This window comes from Balaenoptera ricei, chromosome 8 (genome assembly GCF_028023285.1).
Source record: "Balaenoptera ricei isolate mBalRic1 chromosome 8, mBalRic1.hap2, whole genome shotgun sequence".
NCBI classification, from domain to species: domain Eukaryota; kingdom Metazoa; phylum Chordata; class Mammalia; order Artiodactyla; family Balaenopteridae; genus Balaenoptera; species Balaenoptera ricei.
Window position 1 is genome coordinate 83,503,971 of NC_082646.1, and position 16,502 is coordinate 83,520,472.

At 33.1% G+C, this 16,502-nt stretch overlaps 1 protein-coding gene across 6 annotated transcripts in view; it reads left to right on the top strand.

Moving 5' to 3' along the window:
• METTL15 (methyltransferase 15, mitochondrial 12S rRNA N4-cytidine) overlaps positions 1-16,502 on the top strand; it is a 199,807-nt gene that overhangs the window by 84,322 nt on the left and 98,983 nt on the right. For all 6 annotated transcript variants that reach the window (XM_059931298.1, XM_059931299.1, XM_059931296.1 and 3 more), the window contains one exon: positions 5,283-5,419. In XM_059931298.1, coding sequence (XP_059787281.1) covers positions 5,283-5,419 — 137 coding nt within the window. The remainder of the gene's footprint in view (positions 1-5,282; positions 5,420-16,502) is intronic.

The window sequence follows — 16,502 nt, forward strand, 5'->3', positions numbered from 1 at the left end:
TGTCCAATTTTAACAGTGTTGTTCCAGTGTGAAAATTTCAATGATTAGAGGTCTTATATTAGGAAAAACAAATCATTTAAATATCTAGTCTATGCAGGGTGATCTTGGGCAAATCCCTTGATTTCTGTCAGTCTCCCCACTTCAGAGAGCAGCCTTAGCTGTCTTAAAGGATATCACATTTGAGAAGTATAAAAGAGATATAGATATACTCTAGAAAGACAGAGTGGTATATAATGACGGAATTATATTTGGATTACTTCTATAGGCCCTTCTAGCTTTAATCACCCATGAGTCTATGATTTTAGGTGTTTTAATTTTTTGTTTTTAATTTCAAGATCAATTTGAAAACTGTAACCTGTCAAGAAGTCAGTCTTCACCAGTTGCTATTACACATAATGGGCAGACATTTTTTTCAGGCCACATATAAAACATAATTGTCTTTGGAATTTAATTCTACAGATTTATCATCATAAAGTCTTAAAATTAAAATGGTAGAACAGTGGTTGTTTTTAACTGTGTTGGAGGGTTAAGGTGCAGAATTCCCACTTGTATATATCTTCATATTAAGAAAATGCTTTTCCAAAGAACGATTGTTTTTATTTCAGTGTGATTATATAATTTCAATGGGGGAGTATTATGAGATGAAGTGGAAAGAGCACAGGATCTGAGTTTTAGTACTAGCTTTGCCCTCAACTAGCTACCAGCTACCTTCTTTGGGCCTTGGTCTCCTCATACGTAAAATGAGGGGGTGGAATAGTCTGTTATGTCCCTCTGAGCTCTGAAATTCTGTGTCTGTACCATGTCCATATCAGATCCACAGCTATAGCTCAACTACTCAAGTGTGACTCATCATGGTGAAAAGTAAAATCTAATCTTTTCTATGATATTTAGAAGACCATGGGATAAAATGTCATTTAGTTGTATTTGATTAAAAGAGCTAACATAAGATAAGAAATGTTCATTTTCTTATTTCAAATGTAAAGGAGACTGATCAGCAAATAAAAACATGGTGCTATAGAGTTATATAATTACAGATCATTATTAACGTTCTGAAAAAGTTCTGTTCATTAATGAATCAATTGCTAATATTAGGAATACATTGACGTTAAATGACTTAAAAGTTGGGCATCTTGTGACTATTTTATGTGATCCTATCATAATGAGTCTTACATCTTGAATTCATATGCACAAATGAGTGTTGCAATCTTTATCATAGTTACATTGGGAGACTGAGCTCTTTTTTCATATCACATCATTAAATATACACTAAACACCTACTACTGTGCACTGATGCTACCATACTGAATTGGAGGCAGTGTTGGAGAATTGTCGTGATGAATCCTCTTCCTCAAATGCTAGTTTTTATTTTCTTTAAATCACCTTCATTTTGATTTTGATCCCCAGTCTCCCTGTGCTGAGAAGCCATCAATTTCACTTATCCCCCAGACCCCACACACCATCCAGAGCTATGCAGAGACCCTGCACCTTCTTACTCACCTCATGTCACATTTAATTTCCCCTAAGATGCCTTTTGTTTTAACCTTTGTAGACCCTCTGGGACCAAAGTTTCTGCTGCTTCTGTGCCATAGAGAGGCATGGAAATCTCTGGTAACATTGGGAACCCTGTGATTGAGGGTCCTTCCCCTTCAGTCCATCATCTAGCCAGCTGCTCTGAGATCTTACCACCTGTCAGTCACTTTATTGGTCCTGCGCCTTTCTGGAATTTGTTCATCTTTTCCATCTCTCTTCTACCCAATTTCAAAGAAGTCTCTCATCTCTTTTCCTTAAAGATACCACCTACCCAGGGTAACTAGCATTCTCTCTTTCTGAACTGTGTTGTTGTTTGTAACTAAAAGATACAAAAGTGGTTGTCTTCAAATGATAGGAAAGATAGAAAGTTTTTTCTTTCTTCCATGCAAATATCCTCAAAGAACATATATTCTAAAGCTCTAGATACCTAGGCATCTTCTTGAAACAGGAGAAGAGGAACAGAGAGAGAGGAAGAGGGAGAAAGAGAGAGAGAGAAAGATACAGAAAGATGGCTTTTCAAGAGCCTTAATTCCAGTGGGAATGGGTCATCTATAAAACACTAAACTTTTGTTGTATAATTTTTGTAAAGCCATCTCTGCCATGATTCTTTCTTATACCATCCCCTTGTTTTTTTTCTTATTTATTGTTTCACTCTCTCCCTCCCTTCTTTTTATTTTTTTTCAGAAAAATCACAGAATTCAGAGTTGGTGAGACCTTGTTTAGAATTCTCTTTCCCTCACTTACTATTAATATGATCTTAAGTCACATTATCTCTCTGAACCTGAGTTTTTTATTTGTAAAAATGGGGATAATGCCACTTTTCCATACTCTGTTACAGAGTATTTGTTAGACCAAGTAGGAAAACATTAATGCTTGGAAAGTCATAAAGCAGTGTGCAGATATAGACTCTGTTGACTTAATGCAGAGTCAGTGGGAGAAAGAACACGGGTTTTAGAGCCAGGTACACCTGTATTCAATTCTTACATTTGCCATTTACTAGCTTAGTGTAATTTTAGTTTCTGTGTGTGTAAAATTTACTAACATCTACTTCATTGTTTTAAGGAAGAAATAAGATAACCTTTATAAATATCTGAGGTAAACAAGGGTACATTTTATCCCCATTTCTTAGATGAAGCAGTTGAATCTCAGAGAGTTAAAATGATCTGGCCAGGGTTATAAAGGTGATGAGTGAAATTACCAGAAAAAACTCTTGGTATCATATGGGTTCAGCTTTTTAGATAAATTATATCAGGTAATTTCAAAGAAAGAATTCCATATATGTTTGGAGCATAAGATAAACATTTGCATATATACATAGTTGAGACTCATAAAAGGATTATTTTGAAACATTCAGATATGTTGTTCTTGTGCATTTGTTAAGCAAAAAAAATCATCCAGTCACCTTATTTTATTTTCAAGTTGTACAAATTAAAAAATGTGGTCTTATGTCAAGTTAGTGACCCAGGAGAATGGAAAAACTAATTGGCTCCCTTTTCAATTGTAGTGCTGGGTGACTCATAAGGCCTAGATGTCACTTACTATATTTGATGGACAGTGTACATTAGAATTTTAAAAATGGAAGTTGATGGCTCCAATCACCTATTAACCCAGAACATATTGTGGGGTTCAGTTCTAGTTTCATAAATCCCATTTGTCTCCCACTTTTTGCTTTGTTTTATACTTGACTGGTAATAATAGATTATTTTTTTCCTATGGAAACTTCCTTGATTGTCAGTACATCTCCAAGGGCATAATCATGATATATTAAAAAATAATCATGTAAATTATAATCATCTCACATTTTTCAGAATATTTTTAATCATAAGGATTTTTCTTTTTAAATATTGATTGAGACTTTCCTGGCTTGGGATAAGGTAATCATATGCAAATTATTTTATTTGATATATTCTTAGTTTAAGTCCAGGGTTATATAAGACTTGATATCGGGGTATAACAAGAAAGTGGTATATACTTTTGCCTGGAAAAGTTCTTTGTTTAAATCATGCTAAACCTCTAGCAATTTTAAAACTGAGGCGAGCTATGGTAGAAGATTTTTACCCTCATAGATACATAAAATAAGTATACAGACTGGGAGAGGAAATTATTCAATTCTGAGATTAAATATGTACTCTTAACAGCCATACCAATAATAAGACTTTAAGTGTTGTTTTAAAGTTACTGTTTAAAAGGTGAAAAATATATGTAGCCATACCTTTTGTGCTGACAGTGATAGAAGTGCAAGGTTAAGTTATACTAAAAAAATTATGTTAAGAAGCAGTGCTTGTACCTTTTTTTTTTTAACCACATTTACATCTTATATTTTACATCCCTCCTCTTCTCAATTTTGATCAGAAGATTTCTTCCAAAAGTTAGTAGGCTAACTTTTCTGAGGACATGATCAGAGGACAGGACTCAGCATGGTAGCTTGTAGCCAAAAAAAAAAAAAATCAAAGCATAATTGTGCCTTGTCTCTGACCACTCTCCCTGAAATAAGTTGTAACATTCCGGGCAGGGAAATGTTCAAATCCATTACAGGAATTTCCTTTGTGCAATGTACACATGAACTTTTAAAAAGTTATATGTTTAAATATTTTTACCAGTCTGACTTATAGTATATGTTATTTGTCACAGCATTCAGTATTATTGGAATAATTGTTTTTATTTTCATCATACCAGTGAGGCTTATTCAGAGAGCACATTAAACTAAGAGCGTAACTTTGAGAGGATGTGCTGAGTGTCTTGACTTGCAAACCAACTACAATCAACTACCTTGTTTACACTTACGTTTCTATGGTCCAAGTCTAGTTTCTTGCCCAACTGCCAGCTGGCTTTTTTTTTTTTTTAAGTGGGCCAGCATTTTTTTTTTAAGTGTGGCCAAATAAAATAGCTAAGAAATTGATTCAGATCCAATTAACTTCATTGTGTATCTTCAATGATCCAAGCATTTAAACATATGTACTCCCATACCTTGTATCCTGTTGTCCTGGCAAATCTTTTACTACCAAAAGTGTTTTGGTTTAGATGAGAAATTATATGTCACCTTACCAATTAGGCAGGTATTGGGGTATCTTCTTCTAGACCTTCTTTTTCTTTTTAAACTCTGGAGAAATCTAAAAACCCTGGAATTTTAAATGACTTTCCCAAAGCTATGTAGCTACTTAGTGGCAAGGCTATAATTTATCCCAGGTGTTTTGACTTAAGCCCTGGGCTTTTTCAGGTCTGATTTGTTAATTAAATATTTGTCCTATGACTACTGTTAGGTATAATCTCTTTCTCTCTTTCTCTCTTTCTCTGTATTCTTGAATATTTTTATGTTTAATATAAAGCATTTAGAGAACTTGAGATAAAGTGAGCCACACCAATTGTAAGCTGTCTCCAAATGATGAGAAATTGTTGGAAATATCATTTTTAGTCAGGTGCTTGAAAGCAGTAAAAAGCTAGCAGCGCAACACTGTGGCTAATTTGAACTTATGGGGGGAAATGCAAATTTGCCTTGAATTGGCCAGCCTGTGACAAAGATTATCATTTTGCTGTTACTCTGACAAATTCTTTTGGACTGATCACTCATAATTGATCCAGACCTCATGTATAACAAATTGAACTCTAGGCAAAAAAAAAAAAAAAAAAAAAAGTAATTTGTTTTTCTATTTGCTATCAGCTCTGAAAAGCATTATGTGTGTCTAGAAATAAGGTAGCTGGCAAGGATAAATTTTGTATGCTAAGTGGTAATTTTCTTTTTCTGTGTTGGCTAGTTTTTTCTAGATATGACATTTGGTTCAGGAGGACACACGAGAGCTATTCTACAGAAGGAGTCAGATATTACTCTGTATGCCTTAGACAGAGACCCAACAGCTTATGCAATAGCTGAACAGCTTTCAGAATTGTACCCGTAAGTAATACACTTGTATGGTTATTTAATTTTGTTGCTAAGTTTTATGGAGCTTAGTCCATCTTGGAATTTGTTCTCCCTTGTATGATACTATACGTCACTCCGCTAAGTATTTCCTCCCTTTTTATCCAAAAAGAATTGATGTAAATGATATTTTTAGAACCACTTAAAATAATGATATTACTGCATTTATCCTTTGTAAGTAAGTGTAAATACAAAAACTTACTTTTGGCTAAAATTTGAAAATGTGTTGAAATCCATCCATGAATAGTATTCTGACAAATAACCCATACTTTAAAAACATTTTTAAAGTACTTTATGAGTTACAGTTTCTAAGAATTTAGTGGAGTTAATAAATATGTAAAAATTCTGTAGAATTCTGTAGAATTCATGAAACAATAATGCAATTGCTTTCTTTGAAATCTTTCTGAAATTCACAAGTAAATGTAGAGCACTCTATCCATTTATCAGAATTAGTGAGCATTTACTAGAAACTTTTAAAAAATATAAAGTTATTGTCTTCATGAGTTGTAAAAGCATCTTCCTATAGAGAAAAATTTTTGAATTAATGAGTTATGTCCATATGTTATGTTGTTTAAAAGACACCAGCCTGAAAAAGAAAAATATCTTGGAATTAGGATGGCAATCTCCAAGTATGTAAAGGGCTGTTTTCTGTAATGGGGAATTGTTCTACTGTGTGAAGCTCCAGAGACTGAAATCGACAAAGTAGATGAGAATTTTATAGGTAAAGTTTGACTTGACGTAAACTAGAGTTTTTACAAGTTGTAGCTATCCAACAAAGAAAAGGTCTCTTTGGTGAAGTAGCAAAAGTATGACCATAGAATAGTTTAATCACAGACTAAAGGTAGAAAGTTGGATTACTAATCTAGAATAGTCTTTTTCAACCTCTCTCAGGTCCCAGACTCTTTGCAAATCCATCAATGTGATTAAATCTCCCAATAAAAGTGTAAATAAATATACCTAGATTTTTGTTTGCAAGATCACACTGTTTATGGAGTCCCTGGAAACCCATTTGACCCCAGGTTCTTTATTTCTAAGAAAAATATGAGGATGTGGTTTAATGGCATAGTAGTTTTTTGTTTTTGTTTTTTAATCTTTCTGTCATTTTAAGCAACGTAACTTAGATGCACCTTCTTTAAGAAGGTCTTGTACTAGGGCATTCATATTTGTGCAGCTTCTTAGGAGTTCATTTGATTATGACCTGAACATTTATAGAGTGAGTATAGGTCTCCATTATATTTCACTATCATAGACAACCTGAATTTTCTTAGATATTATCATTTCTAAAGGCAGTGATTCCCAAGGTCTCTTATTCTTTCAAACACCCTAGTTTCTTAAATGGAGCTTAAAATTATCAATTTTATCAGGCGTAATTTTTTTACTTAACAGGAATCTTGAGGCTCTGTATTCTCTTCAGTTTACAGATGTGGAAACTATTAGCTACACATATTAAATGGTTTGCTAAAAGGTATACATGTCTTAATAGAGATGGGATGTATTTCACCCATCACCCAATAATCTCATTTTATTAAATTATACTATCTTGTCTCAAATCTTACTGAGATATTTTTAGTTCATCGACAAAATAATTCCTTTGCCTAACCTAATAAATGAATTAAAAAACAATAAGATAAATCAAAATAAAGCAGGAAGAGGTAATTAATACAGATAAAAGCGGGAATCAAAGAAAGTGAAAAAAAAAAAAAAAAAAAAAAAAGGAGAAAGAAATCCCAAGAGATCATTCTTTGCATTCTTTGAAAATAGCAAAATCCTTTTTCACACTGATTGTTAAAGGAAAAAGAGAGCGAAAATATATGTTTAAGTTTGAGAGAGAAGACCAACCATAGACACAAGGTAAATTATAAGATGATACTACTGTAATTCTGTGGCAACATGTGAAACCTAGATAAATGAATGATGTCCTAGCAAAATATAAATTATTAAAATTGACTCAATAATTATAAAACTTTAATAGGTTATTACCATAAAAGAGATTAGAAAGGTAACTAAAGTACATAGAAAAATGCACAGTGATCAGATTTGCAATTGTTACCTAGCTCTTATAAAGAATAGGAAAGGGACTTCCCTGGTGGAGCAGTGGCCGCCTGCTAATGCAGGGGACACGGGTTTGATCCCTGGTCTGGGAAGATCCCACATGCCGCGGAGCAACTAAACCCATGTGCCACAACTACTGAGCCTGCGCTCTAGAGCCTGCGAGCCACAACTACTGAGCTGGCATGCCACAACTACTGAAGCCCACGTGCCTAGAGCCTGTGCTCTGCCACCACACTGAAAAGCCTGCGCACCGCCATGAAGAGTAGCCCCCACTTGCCACAACTAGAGAAAGCCCGCACACAAAGCAAAGAAGCAAACAAGACCCAACGCAGCCAAAAATAAATAAATAAATTTAAAAAAGAATAGGAAAGAACGTTGCCTTTTATGCTAGTCCTGACCATGGTAAATAAAGAAAGCTCTTAAAATTCATTTTATATTGAATCCAGCATTAATACCTAATTCTGCTAGAGATAGTATAAAAGGAAAAAGAGAAAAAGTCCAACCTCACTGAAGTATATAAATGCAGAATTCAAAATGCAATACTAGCATATCTAATTCACCCTTCATTTAGTTAAAAGAATAATACCTATGGCCTAATAGGGTTTAATTCAAGAATACAAGGATGGCTCCATATCAGATAGTCAATCAATGATAGGTTGATAAGCATCACAATGATCAACTAGCTGTTCTTATTAAAATCTCTAAGTTAAATGGAAATATAAGTCAACTACTTAAACGTAAAATATCCTATTAACCAAGGACAAATAGCAGTTATTTTCCCAAAAGGTGAAATACTGTAACAATCTAGTCAAAAATCAGGTTGTAAATATGGATTAACTTCTATATATATTTTAATCAATGTTTTTGGAAGGTCTGGCAGATGTAATTAAAGAACTAAAGAAAGGTTAAAATAGTCTTTTTTTTATAATGGTTTGACTGAATACTTAAAAACCCAAAAGGACTTGTAAAATTAATAAGATGATACAAAATGGTTAGATAAAAATTTAAAAATCTACTCAAGTAGTAAATACCTAGAAAGGGAAATGGGAAAAAATACTCTATTCTTAAAAGCACCTAAAACTTTATAAAATATTTAGTTATAAATTTAGCAAGAAAGACACATTTCCAAATAAAAATAAACCAATATAATTCTATTGAAGGACATAAAAGATCTGAACAAAAGAGAAAGCATATGTGTTTGGGGGTAAAACAAATTACTATTATAAAAGAAGGCCAGTTCTCCCCAAATTCATATATGCATTTATTGTACTTCCAGGAAGTATATTAATTGATTTCACCTTAACTGATGTGTGTTTTTTTTTAACTTAGGTAATATAATCTTGAGTAGATATGGGGGGAAGAGTGACAAGGTCTTTTGGGAAAAAGAAAAAATTGAGAGGAAACTAGCCTTACCAGATGTCAGATCACACTATAAAGTCACTGTAGTGAAATCAATATTATACTGGCATAAGAATAGGCAAGTAGGTTAGTGGAGCAGAGAATCCAGATATAGATTCTACTACATAAAAGAATTTAATAGAAGATAAAGTTCTTTTAATTCATTGAGAAAATAGTGCATTATTAAATAAATGGTGTTGGTACAATGCCTATCAAACTTGAAGAAAATAAAATGGACCCCTATTTTAAATCAGATTCAAAAGTAACTTCCAGATAGAGTAAAAATGTATGAAAAAATTGAAAATAAAAGTCCTATTAGAAAATTGAGGAGATTATATATACAATCTAAAGGTAAGAAACTGTCTTAGTTGAGACTCAAAATCATAAATCTATAAAAATAAATAATAGAAATATCTATTTATATAAAAATTTTTAAAATATATGGCAAAAATTGTATGGTAAAATTTCCAGACAGTTAACTTAGAGAAGATATATTAGTAATATGAAGGATAGGAAAAGAATTGATATTATAGAAGAGGAAAAATATATTTTTTCTAAGTTCTCAACTGGGATCCCTGTAACAAAAGGCAGATTAATAAGAGAAAAGCATATAAATTTATTTGTTTTACATGACTCATGAGACTTCATAAGGAAATGAAGACCCAAAGATACAGTAAAACTGGAGCATTTTTATATTAGATTTGATGAAGAGTGGAAAGTTACAGAAAAATTTGATAGGACAAAGGGTATGAGCTAAGGATAGTAATGTGGGCAAAATTTAGCAAGTCCCATTTATTTAGATTCCTCTCGTCCCTTCATTTTCAGAGATAAGGAAGCTTTTTTGGGTTTAGGCAGGCATCTCTCACATGAAGAGCTTATGACCTACATGTGCCATTTCTCAAATTCCTTCAGTTTAAAAATATTCACTATGCCAAGTTGCCATATTTTGAGGTAGCTTTTCCTGAACCCCATCAATATTTATCATATAGGAAGAGTTCTCTCAAACTTGATAAGACAACAAATTCCAATTTGAAAAGTGGGTACAGGATAGAAGGGTCAATCATAGAAGATCAGTGTGTGCAAAGATGCTCCACATAAGTAGCAGTGAGGAGGAAAATGAAATTAAAATAATAATGGTATAATACTTTATACTTATCAAACTGGGAAGACGTAACAATTTTCAAAGTGAGCACATGGGGGAAATGATACTTATTTTTCATGGATATCTTTTAATGTTAAAAAAATTGTATATGCATTGTTTGTATATACAATCATGGAGAACTTGAGAAAGAAGGAACTAATGGTGGGGGGAAGTATGGAGAAAGGGAAAACAATGGTTAAAAGAAAGAAACCTAGAGATTATATGACGCATCTCCGCATGTGTATGTAAAGTAGAAAAAACCAAGTAATGCTATATATTATTTATAAATATCTACATGTATAGTTATAGTATAAAAATATACATGACAAAGATAAACACAAATTTGGGCTAGGGATTATTTCTGGGGATAATGGATAAATGGATGGATGGTTTGTTGGAAGGACTGACAAATCAGATAAATTGATTATCTTCTTAAAAATACATATGTAATCCTGTAATTGATATCTAGGATAACACGTGTATTCTTAAGAAGATCATCAATAACATTGTTCATTATTTGTCTTTGTTTTTTATTTTAAAACTGTTTTTCACTGCATAGTAAAGTTGAACACGTGATTCAGTAATAAAAAAATACACATGTAATTACAACTTGCAGTAAAGTGTGCAAAAAGGAAACATTTTGTCATTTCAACGTGTACATCTTTTGAGAAAAGATAGTAATTTCTTTCATTTATTTATTTATTTTGTTGTCAAAGAGTAGCCTATGCTTCTCCTGAAAAATCCCATGTTCTTCTCTCTGTCAAAACTAAGTCAAAAATAGAAACTAACATTTTCACAGAAAACTAAGCAATTCATGGGAAAGCTGAATTTTAGGCTAACCCATTTTAGCTCTTTCAGAAAAGATGACATGTCAGGTCACCTGTTGTTTGAAAACTGAAACTTTTCCCTATTGCCTCTGAAGACTGTACAAGAGGAAACACATTAAAATTGGAGCAGTGGGGTGTTGGCTGACTTTTACCACAGTGGAAGATGGGTATTGGAAGACAATTTTTTTAAACAATTTTTTGTTTTCTGAATTTAGGGATAATATGTGCTCCATACACTGAGTTTAGATAATATAGACATGTATAAAGAAAAAATGAAAATTATAACTGATTCCATCATTTGACTATAGGTAAAGCAGATTATAAAAATATAATAAGCTGTTACTTTCAACAGTTTATAAAAGTAGATATTCTCATTGGGGTAAACTTATAATATACAGAAAAGTATATAGAAAAAAATTAAACTCACTTACCATTCCACCACCTTAATCAGTAGTAATGATTTTGTGTATTTCATTCCATCTTTTTTTTTTTAACATCTTTATTGGAGTATAATTGCTCTAAAATGGTGTGTTAGTTTCTGCTTTATAACAAAGTGAATCAGCCATACATATACATATATCCTCATATCTCCTCCCTCTTGCGTCTCCCTCCTACCCTCCCTATCCCACCCCTCTAGGTGGACACAAAGCACCGAGCTGATCTCCCTGTGCTATGTGGCTGCTTCCCACTAGCTATCTGTTTTACATTTGGAAGTGTATATATGTCCATGCCACTCTCTCACTTCGTCCCAGCTTACCCTCCCCCCTCCCCGTGTCCTCAAGTCCATTCTCTACATCTGCATGTTTATTCCTGTCCTGCCCCTAGGTTCTTCAGAACCAATTTTTTTTTAGATTCCATATATATGTGTTAGCATACGGTATTTGTTTTTCTCTTTCTGACTTACTTCACTCTGTATGACAGACTCTAGGTCCATCCACTTCACTACAAATAACTCAATTTCGTTTCTTTTTATGGCTGAGTAATATTCCATTGTATATATGTGCCATATCTTCTTTATCCATTCATCTGTTCGTGGACACTTAGGTTGCTTCCATGTCCTGGCTGTTGTAAATAGTGCTGCAATGAACATTGTGGTACATGACTCTTTTTGAATTATGGTTTTCTCAGGGTATATGCCCAGTAGTGGGATTGCTGGGTCATATGGTAGTTCTATTTTTAGTTTTTTAAGGAACCTCCATACTGTTCTCTATAGTGGCTGTATCAATTTACATTCCCACCAACAGTGCAAGAGGGTTCCCCATTCCATCTTTTTAATTGCCAATATTTCATTATACTGTATGTACTATTTCTTGTTTGAACTTTTTGGATGTTTTTACTTTTTTATACTTCTAAAATGTTGGAATATCATGGCCAAGTTTAAAAATCATTTTGGGGCTTCCCTGGTGATGCAGTGGTTGAGAATCTGCCTGCCAATGCAGGGGACACGGGTTCGAGCCCTGGTCTGGGAAGATCCCACATGCCACAGAGCAACTAGGCCCGTGAGCCACAACTACTGAGCCTGCGCGTCTGTAGCCTGTGCTCCGCAACAAGAGAGGCCGCGATAGTGAGAGGCCCGTGCACCGCAATGAAGAGTGGCCCCTGCTTGCCACAACTAGAGAAAGCCCTCGCACAGAAACGAAGACCCAACACAACCAAAAAATATATATATATATATATAAAAAAATAAATTAATTAAAATAAGATTTAAAAAAAAACCATTTTGATCAATTGTATTAAATACATAACTAATTTAGAAAGAATTGAAGTCTTGATATATTTTTCATTGATGATGATGTATTTTTCCATGATTACAGTATTTATGTTTCTGACTAATATTTTTTCTTAATTAAAATGATAAAGTACAGAAAAGTGCTGAGAAGAAAATTAAAATTATTCATAGTCCACCACCACCAAAATTAACAGTTTGGTATACTTCTTTCTAATCTTTTTGGTTATATATATATATATATACACACACATACATACATATATATATATAGTCATACATATACACATATATAGTTTACAAAATTTGATTCTATTTATACATTATCAGCACATTCTTATTTCATTGTTACCTTAAAGAATAGTTTTATTGGTTGCAGAATATTTCCTTTATGTAATTATAACTTAATTTATTAGAATTCTAATTCAAAATATAGTCTTATCCTTATCCATATTACTGCTGTTTTAAGTCTTTCTATGCTGTGTTATTTTAGATGTACTTCCTATAAACAACAAATACCAGATGTATTTACTTTGTGTAAACAAATCTGTTTTTTGTAAAGGGTAATTAAATCAGGATATGCTTACTCTTTCTATGTCATCTTGTTTTATATTTTCTATTTTTGTGGTTTATTGAAATTATCTTTGGCATTTAAATTTTCTTTTGTCCATTATCCACGTATACATATTTGTTTTTGCCTTTTCTCTAGCAATTTTAATGACATTTAAAAAATTTTTTTAATTTACTACTGGCTGATGTTAGTATTTTTTAAGATTAAATGTACTTAAATATTTTTTACTGTTAACTATGCAGAAAGAAATATTTTTTGATTAACCACCCCATGTAAAGTGAGCACTTATTTCCTGAATTTTTATTTCCCTCTCTTTTCCCACTTCTTGGCTTTTAAAATATGATTTTGGCTTTTAGACATTAATATCTACTATTATGATAATTATTAGTTAGCATTTGCATTGTTTGGCAGTAATATCTAAAGTAATCATACTTAAATTGATTTAATTCATTTCAGTGCACCCCACTAGCCTTTTTATAACACTGTAAGTCCCCTTTCAAGTTCTTTATGTAGGCTCATTTCTCTACCAATTGATTACATCTTAGTTTTTCTATAAATATGCAAAAGGGAAACATCTATGCCTTTATCTACCCAACACTGTGTTTCTAATGCTTTCTTACATGGGCAGCAGTTGATTTAGGATGGCACTTTGGGATTTGTATAGATATTACTCTTTTTTTTCTGACATGTAGTATTGTGGAGAAGTCTGAGGTCAACCCAGTTTATTTTTTCCTTTCCTAGGTAATCTGTTTCTCACTCCTTCCTCCCACTATTAGGCTGGATGCTTACTAGATATATTTCTTTGAATATTTTTGACATTCATAAATTTCACTAAGAAATATTACTAATTAATCTCTTTTTATCAATTTTCCATGTATCTGTGAGTAATTTTGGCCTATGGATCAGGTCTTTTCTCTACAAAGGAGTTTTTGTGTTAGTTATCCCCTACTCTTTTTTCGGTTTTTTTAACCTATGAGCATTTATGATTTGTTGGTTGGAGTGTTATCTGTCCCACATGTCTTTTATTTCCTTTCTTAGTGTTTTCTGCTACTTTTACTTTGCCTCAGTATTATAGGAGATCTCTTCAGACTTATTCCATGTGTTACAGATTTGGTTTTCTACAGTGTTGATTATGGTTTTTACTGCCTCTTGTTCAAGTTTTAATTCAGCTATTGGAAATTTTCTTTTCTTGTAGTCTTATTTAATTTTGTTGACATGTTATTTTCTGCCAATTCCTTTTTATTTCCTCTTGTCTTATAATCTCATTTTAATGCTTTATTTCATAGTCAGCAGACCTTTCTTGAAATTTATGGAATCCAAAGTATACACATTCTAAACTTTTTTTGTATATATAATAAATCCTTTTCAAAAGTATACTTTTGCTCTGTATCTTGAGTACAGACTTCTTCTTTTCTCTTCCAGGATCTTTTCATAGGCCCTGTCTTTGTTGTATATTTATGTGTGTAGATTCTCCTTTGACCTGCTAACTGTTCAGTCATGTGGTGCTGGAATCTTTACCTCAGATATGAAGCTAGAAAATTATTTGAAATATATAGTCTCTTATTGCAAAAATTTTAGCACTGGGAACTCCTTTTCTAGGATGGTTCTACTTCCTTACTGGAGAATGCAGTTCATTAAAGCTACTGCTCCCATAATGTTTTAATTCTGTGGTTCTTCCAGCTTTCCCATACTAGAGAGATTCTTCATATCCAGGGCACGTTTTGACAGCACTTATCCATTTCTGCCCATGGTGTTACTGCATTATATGAATTACAATCCCTAAATAGATGTAATGATAAAGATACTGGTGGCTGGATATGAAGAGGTGGTGGCATAAAATGACCCCAGCATCCTCAGAGTATTCCTGTCTACACACTTTAAGTGTCTCTTGTGTCTGAGGTGCTCTCGTGTTTCTGAGCCAAGGGGTGTGAATGAAACATTCTTAACCTTATAACTAACTGACTCTACTGCCTTTAATCAGGGTCTAATCTTACCTTTGGTAAGAAGAGATATTTTTCTTATATTCTGCCATCCTTGAGGAACATTAAGTTAATAATATTATTTGAACTTCCATTGTTTTGTTTGTTTTCAGAAAAAGTAAGTATCAATAGCTGGCCTCCATCTTTTCTATTAAAGTTTGTTCCATGGTCATTAACTTCGGAAGTTATAAGTATGTTTACCTATATGATATGATCTATTCTAAATTACACATATGATCTGTTTCAAGTCGTGCCATCTGTTCTCTAGTACTTGAATTTTACCATTTACCTTTTCAGGCACCATTTCTTACTTTTGGTTAAATTCACACAGGAAACCCAGGCAAAGGCAAGTCTTGACCTCATGGCTTCAGGTTCGCTGCTTGTGTTCTTTCTACCACACTATTTTATATATACATATGTGTATATGTAAAATAGCAATTTAGTCACATTCTTTAGCAGAGCCAGAACTCAAACCCAGGCATTTTGTCTCCAGGACCAATGTAGAAATCATGTAAAGGAACACACATAGTCTTAAACAGCCCTATCTACCTAAAATTTAGACTGCAAGGATAAGATATGAGACACAGCTCTTATTAATCTTACTAGTGATAGGATGCTAGTTATGCTAATGCATAGTCAAAGTGAAAGAATTTTTATAAATATAAACAAGCATGAAAAAAAGACAACCTGGAAAAATTAATTAGATCTTTCTGAATTATTGATGATGGCCTGTCACCTTTTCACTCTTTTTGGTAATACAAATATTACTAAAACAGAATATTGTATTTGCTCCACTGAATACTTTTAAATATAACCCTTGTGCAAGGGATACCAATCTTGCAAGGTGAAGGTGTTTGAGGAGGTGAAAGTACCTGACTCTCTGGTTTACTAAACATTTAGTTCCGAGGCTTGAGAAAATAGGCATTGTACTAAGTAGTTTTCAGGCATTCTGACAGTTCTAGTGGTTCCAAGGGGATTAGGACGTACAGTCCATGTATGTCTTCACAGATTTTACGATGAAGCAAAAATAGATAGCAAACAGATAATTTCACCATTTATGATTTAAATGCAATTGGGATTATGGCTAAGAACGAATACTTAATTCTTACTTAATATGGACATACTTAATATGTTTTAAGAACAGTGTGAGCACAGTATGCTCTAAGAGCAATATGTTCTAATCTAGTCTAGAACATCTGGAAAGACTACCTGAGTATGTGAATTCAAGTCAGGATTTGAAGGACTAGTGACTGTTGTTAGCTCAGTAAAGAGGGAGGGATGGTGGAGCGAGAGGGAGCATTTGTATTAGTGAGAACAGAATATTTAAAGATCTTCAGCAGGAAAGAAAATGTTATATTGAAGGGA